Genomic DNA, 18,342 nt, shown 5'->3' with positions numbered 1-18,342 from the left:
TTGTTAATGCTACTTATTTTGTAACTTTACGTTGTAATTTCAGATTGATACAGATTTATGGGTAGTACAAGAGTCCTCATGTAGATCCTCCAGATAGTGTGGAGCTCCTGTGTGCCTTCACCAGACCCTTCACGACCCATCATGTGCTATCTCCCCCTTCTCGCGTATGCATGTGTGTACATACATACGCACCCAGATACAGTCAACATTTTTGTGCTGTTCAAGATTTTTATAACCAAAACTCTAGCATTTACTTTCTAAATTCAAGGACATTTTCTTATGTAACTAGAGCTATAAAGTAATTAGGAAATTAACATTAATATACTAAGATCTCTTAGTTTTCTTTAATTTGGAACAGTTCCTTAGTCTGGCTTTGTCTATCATATTGATATTTTTTAATAAAACTATAGTCTAGTTTCTGTGGAAAGCCATCACTTTGGGTTTATCTGATGTTTCTTTAGGAATAGATTCAGGTTATACATTTTTGACAGAACTGTCAAGTAACATTGTGTTCCTTCTCAGCAGTTCAGAACAGAAATGCATGACATTTAAATCTTTGTCCCACTGATGTTGATATTCATTTTGGTCACATGGTGTCTGCCCTTTTCTCCTTTTGAATGGTGTTTTTCTCCTTTTGAATTATCAAGTGTCTCTTGAGGAGATACTTTGGGATTACCTCAGTATCTTATCTCATCAGGCTTTCAGGTCCAGTTTTGGCATCCATTGGTTCTTGACTTTTAACCCTGGTGTTTTCTTACTCCATCCCGCCACTTCCATTTATTATTGTACTTGGCATTCTGCTGCAATACAGAGCTTTCCTTTATTTATGGAATAACTTTGTCTGTTAATTTTTTTACATCATAATGGGTGCCTGGATTTTAAGATTACTCAAAACAGGGCTGGAGAGATGGCTCAGAGGTTAAGAGCACTGGCTGCTCTTCCAGAGGTTCTGAGTTCAATTCCCAGCAATCACCAGATATGGTGGCTCATAACTATCTATGAGATCTGGTGCCCACTTCTGGCCTACAGGCATGCCTGCAGGCAGAATACTGTATAAATAATAAAAATAAATAGCAAAAAAACAATTATTCAGAACAATATAATCCTTTATCAATATTTACTTTGATACTCAAATTATGCAACTCTCAATTTCATTCAGTTTATATAAGAGTTCTGAAAAATAGGAATGTCATTTTCACTAAAATTTGGGTGACTTCATTGTGTACTATTTTTAATCAAGACTTAAACTCCAGGCCTGAAATCTGTATATATTTTGAAATTTGAAGGTATTAAAACTGTAATTCCAAGCCAATTTTAGTTCTTAAACTTAGATGTTTTGTAGAATAAGAATACTGCTAAAAATAGCTTCCTGGAGACTTCAAAACCTCAGTTTTTAGGAGTTTTTGTTTGTTTTGTTTTTTTAAGAACTCAGTCTTATAGATAGAAGAAAGTACAAACTCATTAGAAGAGGATTGCAAGTAAAGATATTTATTCCTAATAACTTTTCCTTTGTAGGAGGAGAACTATTTATGCAGTTAGAAAGAGAAGGAATATTCATGGAAGACACAGCTTGGTAAGTGAAGTTTTTGTGGTTGTGTGGATTCAGGTAATGACTGATGTAATTAAAAGCAAAACTACACTCCCACTGTGGGCAGCCACATGATTCAGTAAAGTGATCTGGAAACAGTTACTTAGAATGTCAAGGGGGAACTTGGGACTGGGCAGCTGTTGGAGGTCACATGATTCCTTTGCCCCCAGGCCTTGGGTGGATGGATCTTCACTGCAGAATTTCCTTGAATTGGTAAGCTGCCTGCCTTGGTTGTGGGTGAGTGTGGTTTTCCAGGGAAATTTTGTATGTGGAGCAATGGAAAGTATCAGAAATCATCTCCTCTTTTTTTTAGACTTTCCAGTTCCCAAGGTGCAGTCTTAGGGAGGTGATAAGCCTGAACATACATCTGTGGATTGATTTTATAGCCAGGATGGGATCTGCCCTCCTATTCGTAAGACGGCATCTGCTTCAAATAAAAAATATACACATCCTTTTGTGAAGTGACTGTATTGGGTAACAGTAAATCAGTTTGACATACACATTAATTGAATAGAAAACACTAAAATGTTTTTTCTATCTTAATTACCAAACTGCATTCCATTGTTTAATTTCAGGCCTTTTCTAACACAGAAGCTGCATTTAAGAGCCTTAGGGATGAAGTGCCCTTTTTTGGAGGAGGCTCTCTGAGCCATGTTGGAGGCTGTGGTCCTGCTGGCTGTGAAACTGCCTCAGTCCTCTAGGACACACCCTCTCCATCCTGGAGTAATCTGCAGGATTGCAACATTGTTATACAGCCAGTATTGCAGTGCTTTGTGCTTTTCGAATCCAGACAGGGTTGATCCAGCCCTTTATTCTTTTGAGGTAGATAAATTTGAGTGTCACACAGTTTATAGTTGGGGCTGGCTGGCAAGAGGGTGGGCAGATACTGTGGGTATTGCTGTCTGTTAATACACAGTTCTGTTATAAAGGATGAGTGGGCTTCCACGGGTCAGGCCATAAAGACCAAGACTTAATCTCTGAGAATAATAGTCCTTATTTCCTGTGGAATCTCAAATGTTGGGGGAAGGTGGGAGGAATGTTTGATCTGAATGACTGTTGGCTTAATTCCTAAACAGAGAGAATAGAATCTAATCAATAATAGCTAGAATAGACTGGATATCTTTGCACTTTTAGCAGTATTTTCTAATGGAAAATAAAACATGGTATAGTTTGACTAAAACGAGTCCCCCTGTATTATGGCATCATCCTGTGCCATCTCTTTTTCCCAGTACATTCTTCCACCCCACCCCACCCCCACTAATTTGGTCTTTGGTGCATGTATGTTTCTTTCAAGGAATTTTGTTCCATACATAAACTGCTTTGGGTAGATTTCTTTTTAAATTATTATTAAATCACTTTTGTTTCCAGCTTTTACTTGGCTGAAATCTCCATGGCTTTGGGGCATTTACATCAAAAGGGGATCATCTACAGAGACCTGAAGCCGGAGAACATCATGCTAAATCACCAAGGTGGAGATATGTCATGAACAATTCTGTAGTACATAGTCAGTGTACAGTCCTGCCACACATGATGGCCGTTTCCAAGGCTCCCGTGTTTATCTCGCTCTTGTTATATACTTCCCTTTCTAGTACTTGAAGTATTTAGTATTTATGATTGAGCTTAAATAGAGCTGCAGATACGAGCCATTCTTTACAGCTTAAAAAAAATCTTATACAAAATGTTGTGACTGCACAGCCAATTCAGATGTGAATTTTGATTTATGCCATTGAGTTTTAATGACCAAAAAATGCATAAATAGTAGAAGCAAAACTTATTTGTTTTATTTTTGTTTTCTTAGACATGGTCTTTTTGTGTAATCAGCTGGCACTGAGCTTAGGGTCATCCTGCCTCAGTCTCCCAAGTATCAGGATTGATTACACGTGTACACCACAACCATGCAACTAAAAGCAAAACTTTGTAATAAATTTTAATTAATGTTTGAAGAAAAAGACTGAAATTGAGGCATTATTTTATATATCCCCAGTACCAAAATATTTAATAGGCGTAGATTAATTAGAGAGACAAAACATTCTGTGTAACAGTGGGTGTGGCAAAGCAAGTGTTTGCTACAGCTCCATGTCTGCTGCTATACTAGACCATCCATACAAGGCTGTGAGCAGTTGCTGAACATTAGGTCTCTGTAGGATGATGTCTGAGATAGTTAACCACTGTAAACTTTTGGACAGAAAATGGTGAGGTCTATATAAAAATGGTGCTTCTTTTTTTTTTTTTTTTTTAATTGTGAGGGTCTAGAGAGGTGGCTCAGTGTTTTTTGTTTGTTTGTTTTTTGTTTTTTTGTTTTTTGTTTTTTAAATACATTTGCTGCTCATGCAGAGGACCTGGGTTTAGTTCCCAGTACTCACATGGTGGTTGCAACATTTGTAACTTTAGTTCCAAGGGATCTAGAACTGGGTTTTGCTGGCATCAGGCACACACATAGTGTACATATATACATGTAGGTAAAACCCTCATACATATGAAAATAAAGAAAAAAAACAATATAGAATTGACAAAGTGCATAGTGGGAACTATGTCAGCATTCCTCCCTTCCCATCCCAAACCTGAATTCTGATTCTGAAGTCTTTGCTGTTTATTTTGAGGTATTCCTTTAAAGGTTTTGTTGTTTTTGTTTTTTTTCTGTTCTCTGTTCTTTGTGAATGCTACCACCTGATTATCAGTTCTGAAGCAAAGGATAGAACAAGAGAATGGTGGCACACCTTAAGTCCCAGCACTTGGGAAGCAGAGGCAGGTGGATCTCTATGAGTTCCAGGCCAGCCTGGTCTACAGAATGAGTTCCAGGACAGCCAGGACTACACACAGAAACTCTGTTTGGGGGGGGGGGGGAATCAAAACAAAAAAACCCCAAAAATGGTGGAATAGTAAAAAACTTCTAAAAAAAATTATTATTTTCTATACTTGCATGTACAACCTACATGCCAGAAGAGAGTATCAAATCATATTATAGTTTGTGAGCCACCATGTGGTTGCCGGGAATTGAACTCAGGACCTCCAGAAGAGTAGATGGAGCTTGTAACTATTGAGCCATTTATTCAGCCCCATAAAACAACTTTTTAATCCATAAACTTGGATATATCATTTGATTCTATGAGACTAAAAGCTATGGCTGGGTATAGTGGCACACACGTATAATTCTAGAACTGCAGAGTCTAAGTAAAGAGAATCTAATTCAAGGGAAGCCTGAGTAGGTAATTGAATTCCAGGCCAGGTCCTGTCTCCTAGCCAGATCCTGTCTTCAGAAGGGCTCTGAGGGGCTGGAGAGATAGCTCAGTGGTTAAGAGCATGTGTTGCTTGGCAGTAGACCTGGGTTCACAGCACGATATAGTGGTTCACAACCATTGATAATTCCAGTTTCAGGGTTCCTGAGCCGTCTTACAGCTTACTTTGGCACTAGGCACACATACGCATTTATGTACATGCAGGCAAAATTACTCATGCACATGAAATAACTTTCTTAAAAATGAGAAAATAAAAGATAAATATTATAGCTCCGTTTCTTCCTTTGTCAGCGTGCAGTAGATGTTCACAGTGAATAAATGTAAATAAATGAGCCACTGCCTTTTGCCTGAAAGGAACCCTTCAATGATAGGGCCCTTGCTGTTGTTGAGCCACTGATTAACTAATGACAGCTAAGAGAAACTTATCTGACATGATCTTTGTGCAAGGTGGAATTCTACCTTCTGGAACAGAAATGATTATCCTACGAAAATTCTAGTTCTTTCCCTTCACTGGCAGCTTTTGGCAGTAAATAATTTAATTTCTTTCTGCCAACTGGTAGCATTTGGCATGTAAGCTATATAGTGCCTTTTTTTTTTTTTAAGAGTTTGTAGGAACTCTTTAAATACACTGTGAAGAAACAATACAGTTGAAGTGTGCTATGAATTTTGTTTAAATACAGAATGTTTACTAAGGGTATATATTACTTAATCCAGATTTTCAAAGAGTGGAACAGAATTCTGCATATAGGTAAAGCCAGAGCTTTAGACAGTTTCATTATTCTCTGTACTTTCTCCTTATTGCATTGATTGTATCACTGGCACGGCCCTGCCTTTAAGTAGTTATTACCCCATAGTAGATATGGCATTTAGTTCTTGGCATCTTCAAGAAAAGTTTTAGAAAGGAAAAGTTAAAGTCAAATACTGCATATACTTGAAATTCTCAGAATAATCATACTATAATCTTTCATTGTAGGTCACGTGAAACTAACAGACTTTGGACTGTGCAAAGAATCAATTCATGATGGAACAGTCACGCACACATTTTGTGGCACAATAGAATACATGTGAGAGCTGCATGTTAAAAGAAATGTAACTGGTTTGGGGGTAATATCTAACTTTTACCTGGCTTAAAATAGTCTTAGTTTTCTTAGTTTAATAATTTTATTCAGATGCTATGAAAGTGGGCAAATATTAAGGTATGCTGTTTTTCTCATTGTAGGGCCCCTGAAATCTTGATGAGAAGTGGCCACAATCGTGCTGTGGATTGGTGGAGTTTGGGAGCATTAATGTACGACATGCTGACTGGAGCAGTAGGTGCACGTTAAAGCTGCATGTGTTATGCTCTGTGCTGAACAGTTATCAAGCCATTAAGTAAAAGAATCTTACTGTGCTTTCAGAACATGTGCCTAGTGAAACATTTGTTATTGGTAGTTTAGCATTAGTGGTAGCTTATGATTTTGTGGGATTCCATACTTAAAAAATATTTTTATTTAAATGACTTCTGTAGGGGCTGGAGAGATAGCTCCGTGGTCAACGGAAAAACTCTGCCCTAGTTCAGTTCCCAGCATCGAGTCAGGTGGCTTACAGTCTGTTGTAACTAGTTCCTAGAGATCTGATGTCACTGCTCTTCATGGGCACCCACATCCTGTGCACAGACCCACATTCACCATGTGTGCACATATCAAAAAAACCAAAACAATTTGGACTGACCTCTGTCATGGCAGTCTAATGAACTGCAGAGGGAGAAATAGGAACATAAAATGAGATGCCTTACCACACAAGATTTCCAGGGTGGTGTTCTTGAGGTGTCATTGCTAAGGGCACAGGTCTCTGAGTTAACTATTTCCATACATGCTTTCTTTTCTTTTCTTTTCTTTTTTTTCATTTTTTTTCCACAGTTTATTCATTATATATCCCAATTGAAGCTCCCCTCCCTCAACTCCCTCCCTCTTCCCCCCATCCCCTTCCCCTAGTCCACTGAAAGGAGGAGTTCTACTCCTCTGCCATCTGCCCCTAGCTTATCAAGTCCCATCAGGACTGCCTTGGATCCTCTTTCTCCATGGCCTGGCAAGGCCACATGGCCAGGGGCAAGTGATCAAAGAGCTGTCAATCAAGTTTATGACAGAGGCAGCCCCCGCTCTCCTTACTTGAGAACCTACCTAGAGACTGAGCTGCCAATTGGCCACATCTGAGCAGGAGGTCTAGGTCCTCTCCATACATGCTGTGTCAGTCTCTGCAGGACCCCCTGAGCTCAGATCCTTTAGCTTTCAAACATGCTTTCTTAACTCAATGTTTAACCATACAATTCAGGAACTAGATAATATTATTACTTAAAGTTCGGTTTTATATGCTAATTTTTTGCTCTTTTCTACCCTTAGCCTCCATTCACTGGGGAGAATAGAAAGAAAACAATTGACAAAATCCTCAAATGTAAACTGAATTTGCCTCCCTACCTCACGCAAGAAGCTCGAGATCTGCTTAAAAAGGTAGGCTCTTAGATACCACACTCACCAGCAAGGCTTGATGAGATAAAATTGGGTGCGCGAACACATGCACAAATACACACGTGCATCTGTGCTTTGTTTGAGCTTTTGTTTCGTTTTGGTTTTTGGGACTCACTATGTCTCACTTTGTAGACCAGTCTGGACTCAAACTCATAGAGATCTGCCTGTTTCTTCACCTTGAATCCTACACCCAGATTGTGTTATTTAATCTTTGAGAACTTTATGTGTGTATATAGTTTCATCCTCACTCTTTTGCTTCAACTTTCTAATGTCCCCAACACCTACCTCTTTCAACTTTGTACTTTCCTTGTTTACTAACCTACACAGTCCAGTTAGTGTTGCCTCTGTAACTATGGATGTGGAGTTGGCCACATGGCCGTGTACCAGTGGCCATGACTGTCTTTCCCCAGCAGCTATCAACTGCCAGTAAAGGTGGGGCATCATCTGCACCTCTCCATCTAAGAATTTTACATATATTTTGATTATAGTCATACATAGATACTAAACAAAAAGACTTAATTTTTTTTAAAGCAGAGTACATATTTAAAAGACTTTCTTTTGTTCTCAAATAGTATTTGATATTAGTAAATTATATGTCGAGCACAAATAGGGACCACATTCTGTAAAGGAAAAAGTCAGTTTGATTAATTGCAGATTTTCATTGGTGCTTCTTTTCCTCCCTAAAGCTGCTGAAAAGAAACGCTGCTTCTCGTCTTGGAGCTGGCCCTGGGGATGCTGGAGAAGTCCAAGTAGGAACTGAAATGTTTGGTGTTTGGGGCGGGGGACGGGACACAATGCTGATTCTGCTTATTTGTGATGGTTATACATGGACATTCATATATGTTTAACTTCTTCTGTGATTTATACATTCAGAAAGATGGTTTACCATCAGTCATCCTCCTTGACTTTTTCTAGGCTCATCCATTTTTCAGACACATTAACTGGGAAGAACTTCTGGCTCGGAAGGTGGAGCCTCCCTTTAAACCTCTGTTGGTATGTATGTGTGGAAACATGTAATATGGGGAATCTGTAACAATTGTTTTTCAGTACTGGGGATTGAACCTGGGACCTCACACATACCAGGCAAGTGCTCTACACTTGACATCTCCTGGTATGTTTTTTGTTTTGTTTTTGTTTTTCAAGACAGGGTTTTTCTGTGTGGCCTTGGCTGTTCTGGACTTGCTTTGTAGACCAGGCTGGCCTTGAATTCACACAGATCCTCCTGCCTCTGCCCCCCTAAGTGCTGGAATTAAAGGCCTACACAGCAGGCTGGTAATTTTTTAAACTAAGGAAAATCTTAGAGAAATCAGGGGTAGTGGTGTACTCCTGGATGACAGTGTCTTTATTAATGACATCTGCAGTGACCTTTTCCAAGTAAGATCACTTGGAGGAACTGGGGGTTGAGTGTTTATTTAGCTTCTGTCTTTTACCTCAGAACTTGAGGAAATACGCTTTCTCCACTTCTTAGGATGTAGGTGAAGGAAGAGAATATGAGGCTGTCTATTATTTGATCACAGAGTATAATCACAGACCTGCTTTGAAATGTACACAGGGCTGGAGAGATGGCTCAGTGCTTAAGAATGCTTGTTCTTGCTGAGGACCCAAGTTCTATCCCCTGCACCCACAGGGTAACTCTTAGTCATCCATAACTCCACTTTTGGGGGATCCAGCACTTTCTTCTGACCCTCATGGGCACTAGGACATGCACATAGTACACAGAAAATATTCCTAAACCAGGCGTGGTGGCACACACCTTTAATCCCAGCTCTCAGGAGGCAGAGGCAGGTGGATTGCTCTGAGTTCGTGGCCAGCCAGGTCTGCAAAGCAAGTCCAGGACAGCCAAGGCTACACAGAAAACTGTTTAGAAAAACCAAAAAGAAAAAAAATTGTCTGCATACATAGTTGTAAGGTGGATCATTAATTCAGGTAAGTACGTCTCAGTTTCAAAATAATCAGGTCATCTTGTTTAATCCTAAAGGCAATCACTAAGCCATCATCACAGTTATAAGGTTGACCATTTCTTCAGTTGTTTATTTTGATTTTCCTTTTCCCTGTTATTTTTTGTTTGTTTGTTTGTTTGCTTGTTTTATCTGCTATACTTAGTAAGAAATCATAGTTTATACATAGTTAGGGTGTTCTCTCCCTTTTTTAATATTTATTATTTGTACAATGTTCTGCCTCAATGTGTGCCTGTATACCAGATCTCACTATAGATAGTTATAAGCCACCATGTGGTTGCTGGGAGTTGAACTCAGGACCCTTGGAAGAACAGCCAGTGTTCTTGACCTCTGAGCCATCTCTCCAGCCTGCTCTCTTTCTTACTATATACAAATATCCCTTTTCATGTCTTCTGGAGATTTGTTGAAGAAACTGGTCCATCTATTCTGTAGAATTCCTCAGATTTAAAAAAAAAAAAAAAAAAAAGTGAGGCTTTTAGTTTGTTTGTTTTAGATTTTTTTTATATGTATGAGGTTTTATTTATTTATTTATTTTATTATGTATATAGTATTCTGCCTGCATGTGCACCTGTGCACCAAAAGAGGGCACCTGATCCCATTATAGATGGTTGCGATCTACCATGTGGTTGCTGGGAATTGAGCTCAGGACCTTTGGAAGAGAAGCCAGTACTCTTAACCTCTGAGCCATTTCACCAGTCCCATGTATAGGTATTTTACCGAATATATATAATAGAAAGTAGATGTGTATGTGTGCCTGATGCTTGTGAAGGTCAGAAGAAGGTATCATATCTCCTAAAATTGAGTTACAAATGGTTGTGAGCCACCATGTGGATGCTAGGAATCTACTCTAGGTCTTTTGGAAGAACAGCAAGAGCTCTTAATGGCTGACCCATTTTTTCTATCTCTGAGTTCCTTACATTTTAATTTTGTTAATTTTATCCCATTGTGTCATTTACTATGTTCATCTGTTTCCAAATTAAGGAACTTGTGCTACAGATGGAACTGTTGGTGCTGTATGCTTTGACAAGGAGGCCTACTTACAGTATAGTTTATTTCTTTTAGTGCTGTTAGTTAATGAATGCCTGTAAGTCAATTGTTCTTAACCTGGGATCAAAGTCTAGAAGTATTTTGGTTATGATGCAGGAGGGCCCTACTACTAGTCCCTACAGCATAAGGGCCAGAACACGACAGCTCTCTACATGAAAGAATTATCAAGGTCAGGAGCTGGAGACATGGCTCCAGTTAAAACTAGCACTTGCTGCTCTTTCAGAGGACCTAGAGTCAGTTCTCAGCACTAACATGGTGGCTCACAGCTGTCTACAGCTCCAATTCTAGGGGATCCTACGCCTTCTTCTGGCCTCTGCAGACAGACATGCTTGTGGCACACAGACATACATGCAAGCGAACACAGACACATAGAATAAAAAATTAAGGAATAACATAAAAACTATCAAGTCCATTCAGGGTTTACACAATAACCTCATTCATTTATTCATTCTATATTAGCCAGAAGTTTTCCATTAAGCAGACTTATCAGTTACTTGGTTATCCAAGGTATAGTTGACACCAAGAAGGTAGGCTAAATGTTTAATTCCTTTGTTTTTTTTTTCACTATTCTTCAAAATAATGATAGTTCCTTAGTATCTTTCAAAATTGAATAATGAGTTATGTGATTTTTTTAGTGTTATTATGAACTTAGATGTTTAAAAATACTAATATTTCAATCAATCTAGCAATATTTTTCCATTTTTTTCTTCTTCCTTCTTTTTCTTCCTCCCCCTCTCCGTCTGCCTCTTTTCTTTCTTCTTCCTTTTTTTTTTTTAATGACAAGGTCTTACTGTATAGCCCTGGCTGGCCTGGAACTCATGGTGGTCCTCTTGTCTCTGCCATTTGAGTTCTAGAATTACAGGCATGTAGTCTCAGCTATTTCTGTTTTGTTTTATTTTGAAACAGGATCTTATATAGTATAGTCCCCCCCTCCCCCCAAAATAGGGTTTCTCTGTGTAGTTTTGGCTGTCCTGGACTGGCTTTGTAGACCAGGCTGGCCTCAAACTCACAGAGATCTGCTTGCCCCTGCCTCCTGAGTGCTGGGATTATTGGTGTGTGCCACTGTACCCAGCTTCATACGCTAGTCTTAAGCTTACTCTTTAGCTAAGAGTAGCCTTGGTCATTTTGCCTCTATCTCCTAAGTGCTGGGATTACAGACATACCACCTTCCCTAGCATAAATTGATATTTATTTCTGATATTTGACCTATGAGTCAGACTATTCTTTAAACAAACCACCAAAAAAAGTAAATTGCTATTTTAAAACCATAAGGGTTGAAGTAGTCTACAAGAAGAATTTCAGCACGCTGTCTGGCTTGGAGAAGGTTTGGTGCTGGGGTGTTTGCACAAGGGCATTGTACATGCCCAGGCAAGTGCTTTACTGCTGAGCTACATCCTGAGTGGCTAACTGCATCATCTTATCTCTGCTTTGTTTGAACTCTTCTTCTGTATTTATCCAGACATACAGTGGCTACTGAGTACATTATCTCTAGGAATTTATTAAGTGACTAGACATACTAAAGATTTTTGAGTGGGGAATTTATTATATCCAGAGTTTTATTAAGGTTGATAATTATATACTGAAATTTATGTTGATTCATATATAAAGCTTGAAGATGCAGGCTTTGGCTCACTGGTAGAGCATTTGCTTATCAAGTGTGAAGCCCTGGGTTTGAACTCAAGCACCACACATACATAAAAGGGTGATGCTGTGGGGTTGGAGACATGCCAGCACCCACATGGTGGCTCACAACCATCTGTAACTGCAGGGACCCAGCATCCTCTTGTACCAGACACACACATGGTGCATGGACATACATGCAGTCAAAACACCTACACACATAAAATAGATATTGAAACTTTTTTTAAAAAGTAGTGATGTAAACAGACCATTGACACTTTCTACCTGCATTTTTTCTTGTCTGTGGGCTGCTAAGATTATTTTGATATTTTATTACAGTCAAACCCCATACAGAAAGTATAGGGCTTATAGTACTTTTGATTGATAGGCATAATATAAACTGTTCACTATTTTCTAATCATTTTGTTCTTATGAAGCAATCTGAAGAGGATGTGAGTCAGTTTGATTCAAAGTTTACACGTCAGACACCTGTTGACAGCCCCGATGACTCAACTCTCAGTGAAAGTGCCAACCAGGTCTTTCTGGTAAGTGAAAGAATTTCCATGTAGCTGTAGAAAATTTAAGTATGATGCAGTGAGAAGTTTATGTGGAAAACCTGGATGACTTGGCTTTTAAGTCATTTCCTTGATAACTTACTGTTACCTACAAGCCATTTTAGAAATTTCAGTAAGAGTACTTGATTCTTTAGAGTGATTCATGTTTGGTTGAGTGTTAGTGACTTAAAATGATGTTTGGCTTACAAAGCGAGTTCCAGGACCAAAAAAAAAGACGTTGCTGTCAACTCTGCAGGGGATTTGTAATGTTAATTATTAATATTTGATGCACAATGCTTATTTAGCTAACAATGAGTGGGGAAAGCAGGTAGGCAATAGGACTGGCTGAACAAACATGCAGCAAGGAAATGAGAGCCGGGAGCCAAATACCAAGGTTCAAGACAGAACCGAAACTAATACAGCAGTGTTTTTGCCCTGCACAGTGGAATTCTCACGATGTTGGCATTTGATCACACATTCGTATATATATATGTGGCTCGGTGATTAGTAGTGTGTTGCCCCCCTGCAGAGAAGCCTGAGTTTAGCTCCCAGCACCGCTGTTGGGTGGTTCACAACTGCAGGTAATACACAAAGGATCTGATGCCTCATCCCTTAAGGCATCTGCGCCTGCTTGCACATCCCTACACACAGACATGCACATACAAAATTAATAGTAAAATAATCTTAAAAAGAGGCCAGATGGTGTTGGTGCACGCCTTTAATTCCAGCACTCAGGGAGGCAGAGGCAGAGGCAGGCGCATCTCTGAGTTCCTGGCCAGCCTGGCCTACACAGTGAGTTCCAGGCCAGCCAGGCTGCACAGTCAGAGAATTCTAACTCTGTCTTAGCTGTGAGCAACTATTTGGAGTATTAACCTGGCTGACTCATAAATACATATATATATCTGTGCATACGTGTCTGTGTAAACTGTGTGGCTGACAATGCACCAGTCTATGTTCACCTTTACAGTCAACATCTGAATGTGCAAGCTATATTTTTCCTGTCTTTTTTTCTCCTCTAGTCCTAGAAATGGGGTAAAATTTTGTTAGCGTAGGAGGCTTTAAAAAGCATAAAAAAGGCAGGTGTGGTGCTGCACACCTTTACTCCCAGCACTTGGGTGACAGAGGTAAGTAGATCTATATGAGTTTGAGGCCAGCCTGGTCTACAGAGTGAGTTTCCTAGTCAACCAGTGATACACAGAGGGACCCTGTTTTATAAAAAAAAAAAACAAGGTGTAAAAGTGAGATCAAGAATATAGAAAATATACACATTGGTGATTTTAGTTGTACATCATTGTGTTGGTGTGTCAAACTAAAAAGCCATTCGTAGGCATAAGGTTATTGTGTAATTCAAATGCTGATTTCTGTACATCTCCCCCTTCTGTTTGCAATCCTTGTTCTGAGTCTCCTGTGTCAGTGTTGTGTAAATACTGTTCCCCATTTGTCCCCTGGTATGCTAATAAAGCAGCTTACAGCCAGTCACTGAGCAGGGAGAGAATAGGGATGGACTTCCTGTCAGCAGGAGAGAAAGAGTTAGAGGAGAAAGGTGATTCAGCCATAGAGAGGATCCAGAGACATCAGGAGAAAAGAGCTGGGCAGGAAAGCTCTGAAGTGCAAGTATCTCTGGGATGCACCCTGGGAGGTGATTAGCTTAGAGGGTTAAGAGTAGAGTAGTAACTGCTCAGTTATTATACTGTAAAACTTGTTAAAATAATATAATGGAGTCTAAATTACTTGTGTGATAGCCTAGTTAAGAAACTGAGAAACACAGTTTTATAAAAAGAACCTTAATAGCCATTTTCTTGATGTGTGTGACAAAATGTCATCCTGTAGTACACTGTTGCTGTTTTTCAGGGTTTTACATATGTGGCTCCATCTGTACTTGAAAGTGTAAAAGAAAAGTTTTCCTTTGAACCAAAAATCCGATCGCCTCGAAGATTTATTGGTAGCCCACGAACGCCTGTCAGGTATTTGACTCTTTCCTCTCTTTGGTCTTTTGCTTATATGCGTGTTCCTGTGTACAGGGGCAGGTGCATACTGAGGACAGCCGTGGGTATTGCTCTCCAAGTACTCTCCACCTCTCTCACTGGCCTGGAACTTGGCTAGTATGTTAGACTGGTGGCTAGGGAGAGCCAGGGAACCTGTTTGTCTTCTCCTTGGTGCTGGGGTTACAACCATGTGCCATAATAATTACTTTATTTTCTTACATGGGTTCTGGGTATTGAACTCAGGTCCTTGTGCTCGGAAGAAACTATTTTTTAAGCCTCGAAGAATATAGCTTAAATGCATGCAGGTTAAAAAATAAAAGGTCTGTCATATTTTGCCTAATATAGGCACAACATCTATATCCTTTCATACATTTTATTTATATATATATATATAGTTTGCCCATAACCAGTGCTCTTTATGCATTTACCAACATTTTATATGCTGCATATTATATGCATAATACATATAATACAGAATTGTTCCTTCCCGATAGAAATACATACAAATCTATGTCCTACCAAGTTATGCCAAGTGTACCTGCACACATGTGCACACATTAAAAAAAAAAAAGGTGGTATTAGAAAACAGAGAAAAATGAGGAGCCTTCCACTAATTATGGTCAGCATGGCCTGTCTGGTGAAGTAACTTCTAAGAATAAGGAGAAAGCTAACTGTGCAAAGAAAAGAAGTTACAAAAGTATTGCAGGCAAACAGCAGCCAGTACAAAAAGGCCCTGGGGAGGGAAAGATGCCTTTTCTTGGAAATAAGTTAAGAGTTCTTGGAATGTGATAAAAGAGGAAAATGGTCAGCAGTTTGGGAAAGTATTTTAAGTGCAATGGGAAGTTGTTTTTATGTATGAGAGTAAAATGACTTAATATGTCATTAAGGGCTTTAGAGGTCAAATGCAGAGGTAAAGAGGCCAATTTGGACACACTAACCATTAGTCTAGGGGAAAGATGGCTCAACCTTTGCATTTGTTACAGTCCACATGAAAATAAAATTAGAAAAATGAAAGCTACATGCCCTTCCCTATAAACATGAGGGGAATATTTCTTATTAAGATGATCCTTGAGACAAATGAATGATAGCTCTTCCTTGTCTTAAAGCCCAGTCAAATTCTCTCCTGGGGATTTCTGGGGACGAGGTGCTTCAGCCAGCACGGCAAATTCTCAGACACCTGTGGAATACCCAATGGAAACAAGTGGAATAGAGCAGATGGATGTGACAATGAGCGGGGAAGCATCAGCGCCACTTCCAATCCGACAGCCGAACTCCGGGCCATATAAAAAACAAGCATTTCCTATGATCTCCAAACGGCCAGAGCACCTGCGTATGAACCTATGACAAAATAATGCTCTTATTAATGCAAATACAAAAAGGAAACAAATGGGGGAGGGGATGCATGAGCATCCTACAAGATAAAAACAAGAATCAAAATGGCAGTCTCAAAGAGCCAGCGTCACTACCTAGAAGGCTTTGGATGGAGGAAAAATAAACATGGATTTAAAAAAAAAAAAAAAATCAATCAATGGTGCAAAAAATAAACCCACAAAAAAGAAAAAAAAAACTTAAGCAAAAGAGTATTGTGGAATCCACAGACACATCAATTGACTGGTTCCTATCCTAGCAACATCTCAGCGTTAGCAAGGGTTTTCATGCTGACGGCTCCAAACTGACAGTATTAAGGGTTGGATGTTGCTTCTGAATCACCGCTGAAGTCTGATGATTTCAAAGAAGGGTTTATCTCTCATAGGCAAAGAACGAGATTGCCTATAGTAGTACTTGCAACTAAGGACAGATTAGCATGCAAGCTTTGTCAAACTTTTTCCAGCAACATGGAATTAAAGACAAAAGAAACTTATCGATTGATGTTTTACGTGCAAACAACCTGAATCTTTTTTTTATATAAATATATATTTTTCAAATAGATTTTTGATTCAGCTCATTATGGAAAACATCCCAAACTTGCAAAATTATTGGTTGGTATGAAGAAAGCCAGCTTCTGTTTCTTCTCTTGATGAAATAAAATGCAAATGAATCATTGTTAACCACAGCTGTGGCTCGTTTGAGGGCTTGGGGTGGACGTGGGGTGTTTTTTATTTTTTGTTTTAGTAACCTAGCTGCAATACCTGTATGTAATACTAGGAGGAAGAAAGTCTGCTTAAATCATTTCTCCTTGCAGCACTGCTGTGTGTTAGGCTTAACCGCAAGCCTTGGGACAGGCAGAAGTTGTATGTGCTACATTTCATCCTTGTCCTGGGCCTGCATTACACTGGAAAAAAAAAATAGTGCCACCTGTTCCTACACCAGTATTTGAGTCAAGCCCAGGGCTGCAAGGACAGAAGAGAGTGAAGCTAAAGTGCTAATGAGGGCAGTAAGCAGGGGAGCTAGAGATCTGCAGGGAAGAGGGTGCTGTCCTGTCCACCCTCTGTCTCCTTCACAGCATATTGGTAAGGTTTTCAGTTTTACTTTGTACTGTTTTTGCTGTTTACCTTCCTTAATATTTTTTCCCTTGAGAGTTTAAAAAAGAAAAAATGGTGGTTTTTTTTTTTCCCCTCCTATACTGGGGCTACATTTTTTAATTGTAAAAATATTTGATGGCCTTTCGATGAATGTCTTCCATAGTGAATAAGAAAACTCAGTGGCTTAATTTAGGAAACATGTTAAAAAGACACTGTTTTTGAAATAGTATCAATCTACATAAGCGATTTACAGGTACAAAGAATAAAAATAAAGGTAACTTCACCTGTCTTAAATACTTCTGCCTTAAGGAGCATTTCCATGACTAGCTGGTGAAAGGGTTTAGTATGTGCAGAGCTTTATAAAGTACACTTTAGCGCATGCTGGTCTAGACAGATGCCACAGAGTCTTGTCACTCCACTGTGCTGGTCATTTATATCTTCAGTCTGAGCAACTCACTTGGTAATAGTTGCAGCCCTAGGGTTTCTGTACGCAGATGCTCTTGCTGTGTTCCTCACAGGATCCAAGCCATAAAATTCCTTATGCATGTCACAACTAGTCAGGAGAGACCCAGGCCTTCCTTGCTTATTTAAATTGCAGTTGAAGTAAGATGGAAGGAAATTTCAGCAATGAGCAAAAATAGAATCTTGAGGGGCTGGAGAGATGGCTCAGTGGATAAGAACACTAGCTACTCTTCTAGAGGTCCTGAGTTCAATTCCCAGTGCCCACATGGTGGCTTATATCTATAACTCCAGGCCCATGGGATCAGAGGCCCTCTTCTGGTAAGCATACATGCAGACAAAACATATACATAAAAATCTTAACAAAGCTGTGACAGATGATTGGAAATACTGCCTTTCAGTTGTGGCAGTAAGTAAAAGAATTGATTAAAGTCCATCCTTGGGCTGAGAAATTTATCATTTAAATGATTACTCTGATTCTCTGACTGCAGCAGCCTTTTGAGAATTTCATAATTGCATCGGTTATTAAGTGCTGCAGTAATGATTAAGGGCAGAAATTGCAAAGTTCTTTGTTAGTTTGTGATCTCTTTAAAAATAGAAGCCCCCCCCCCAGTCCTATGATGATGCATATAGGAATCATTTCAGACTGCAAATGGCTTGTGCTACTCTGTTTCCAAATGTGTTTACTAACTGTAGCATTGACTGCCTGGCCAAATTCCAGTAAAACTTTTACACCAAAAGATTCCTTCTCAGTCCTAGTTGCTAGTGATATGTGCACTGTGACCACCCCATAGTTAAACTGTTTCATGTTAGTCTGCCAGCGATACTGGCAAATACTGCAACTTTTTTGCATAGAAAGCATTAACTGTACACCTTCCATCTACACAGATATATAGCTTTTCTATCACAACATTTATTAAGTGAAATTG

At 39.3% G+C, this 18,342-nt stretch overlaps 1 protein-coding gene across 4 annotated transcripts in view; it reads left to right on the top strand.

Moving 5' to 3' along the window:
* The window catches only part of Rps6kb1 (ribosomal protein S6 kinase B1), a 35,631-nt gene extending 19,091 nt beyond the window's left edge, over positions 1-16,540 (top strand). For 2 of the 4 annotated variants that reach the window (XM_055620243.1, XM_055620244.1), the window contains exons 6-15: positions 1,516-1,573; positions 2,957-3,057; positions 5,798-5,888; positions 6,044-6,134; positions 7,203-7,310; positions 8,015-8,077; positions 8,244-8,321; positions 12,391-12,498; positions 14,359-14,471; positions 15,599-16,540. In XM_055620243.1, the coding sequence (XP_055476218.1) occupies positions 1,516-1,573; positions 2,957-3,057; positions 5,798-5,888; positions 6,044-6,134; positions 7,203-7,310; positions 8,015-8,077; positions 8,244-8,321; positions 12,391-12,498; positions 14,359-14,471; positions 15,599-15,836 (1,049 nt within the window). In that variant the 3' untranslated portion in view covers positions 15,837-16,540. Of the gene's footprint in view, positions 1-1,515; positions 1,574-1,758; positions 1,802-1,901; positions 2,001-2,163; positions 2,382-2,956; positions 3,058-5,797; positions 5,889-6,043; positions 6,135-7,202; positions 7,311-8,014; positions 8,078-8,243; positions 8,322-12,390; positions 12,499-14,358; positions 14,472-15,598 lie in introns of those variants that run through there. The other 2 variants (XM_055620245.1, XM_055620246.1) reach the window with 2 other exon arrangements.
* The last annotated feature ends 1,802 nt before the right edge of the window (positions 16,541-18,342 follow it).

This window comes from Psammomys obesus, unplaced genomic scaffold, assembly GCF_907164565.1.
Source record: "Psammomys obesus unplaced genomic scaffold, mPsaObe1.curated_primary_1811, whole genome shotgun sequence".
Classification (NCBI taxonomy): domain Eukaryota; kingdom Metazoa; phylum Chordata; class Mammalia; order Rodentia; family Muridae; genus Psammomys; species Psammomys obesus.
This window is presented reverse-complemented; position numbering and strand designations above follow the sequence as displayed.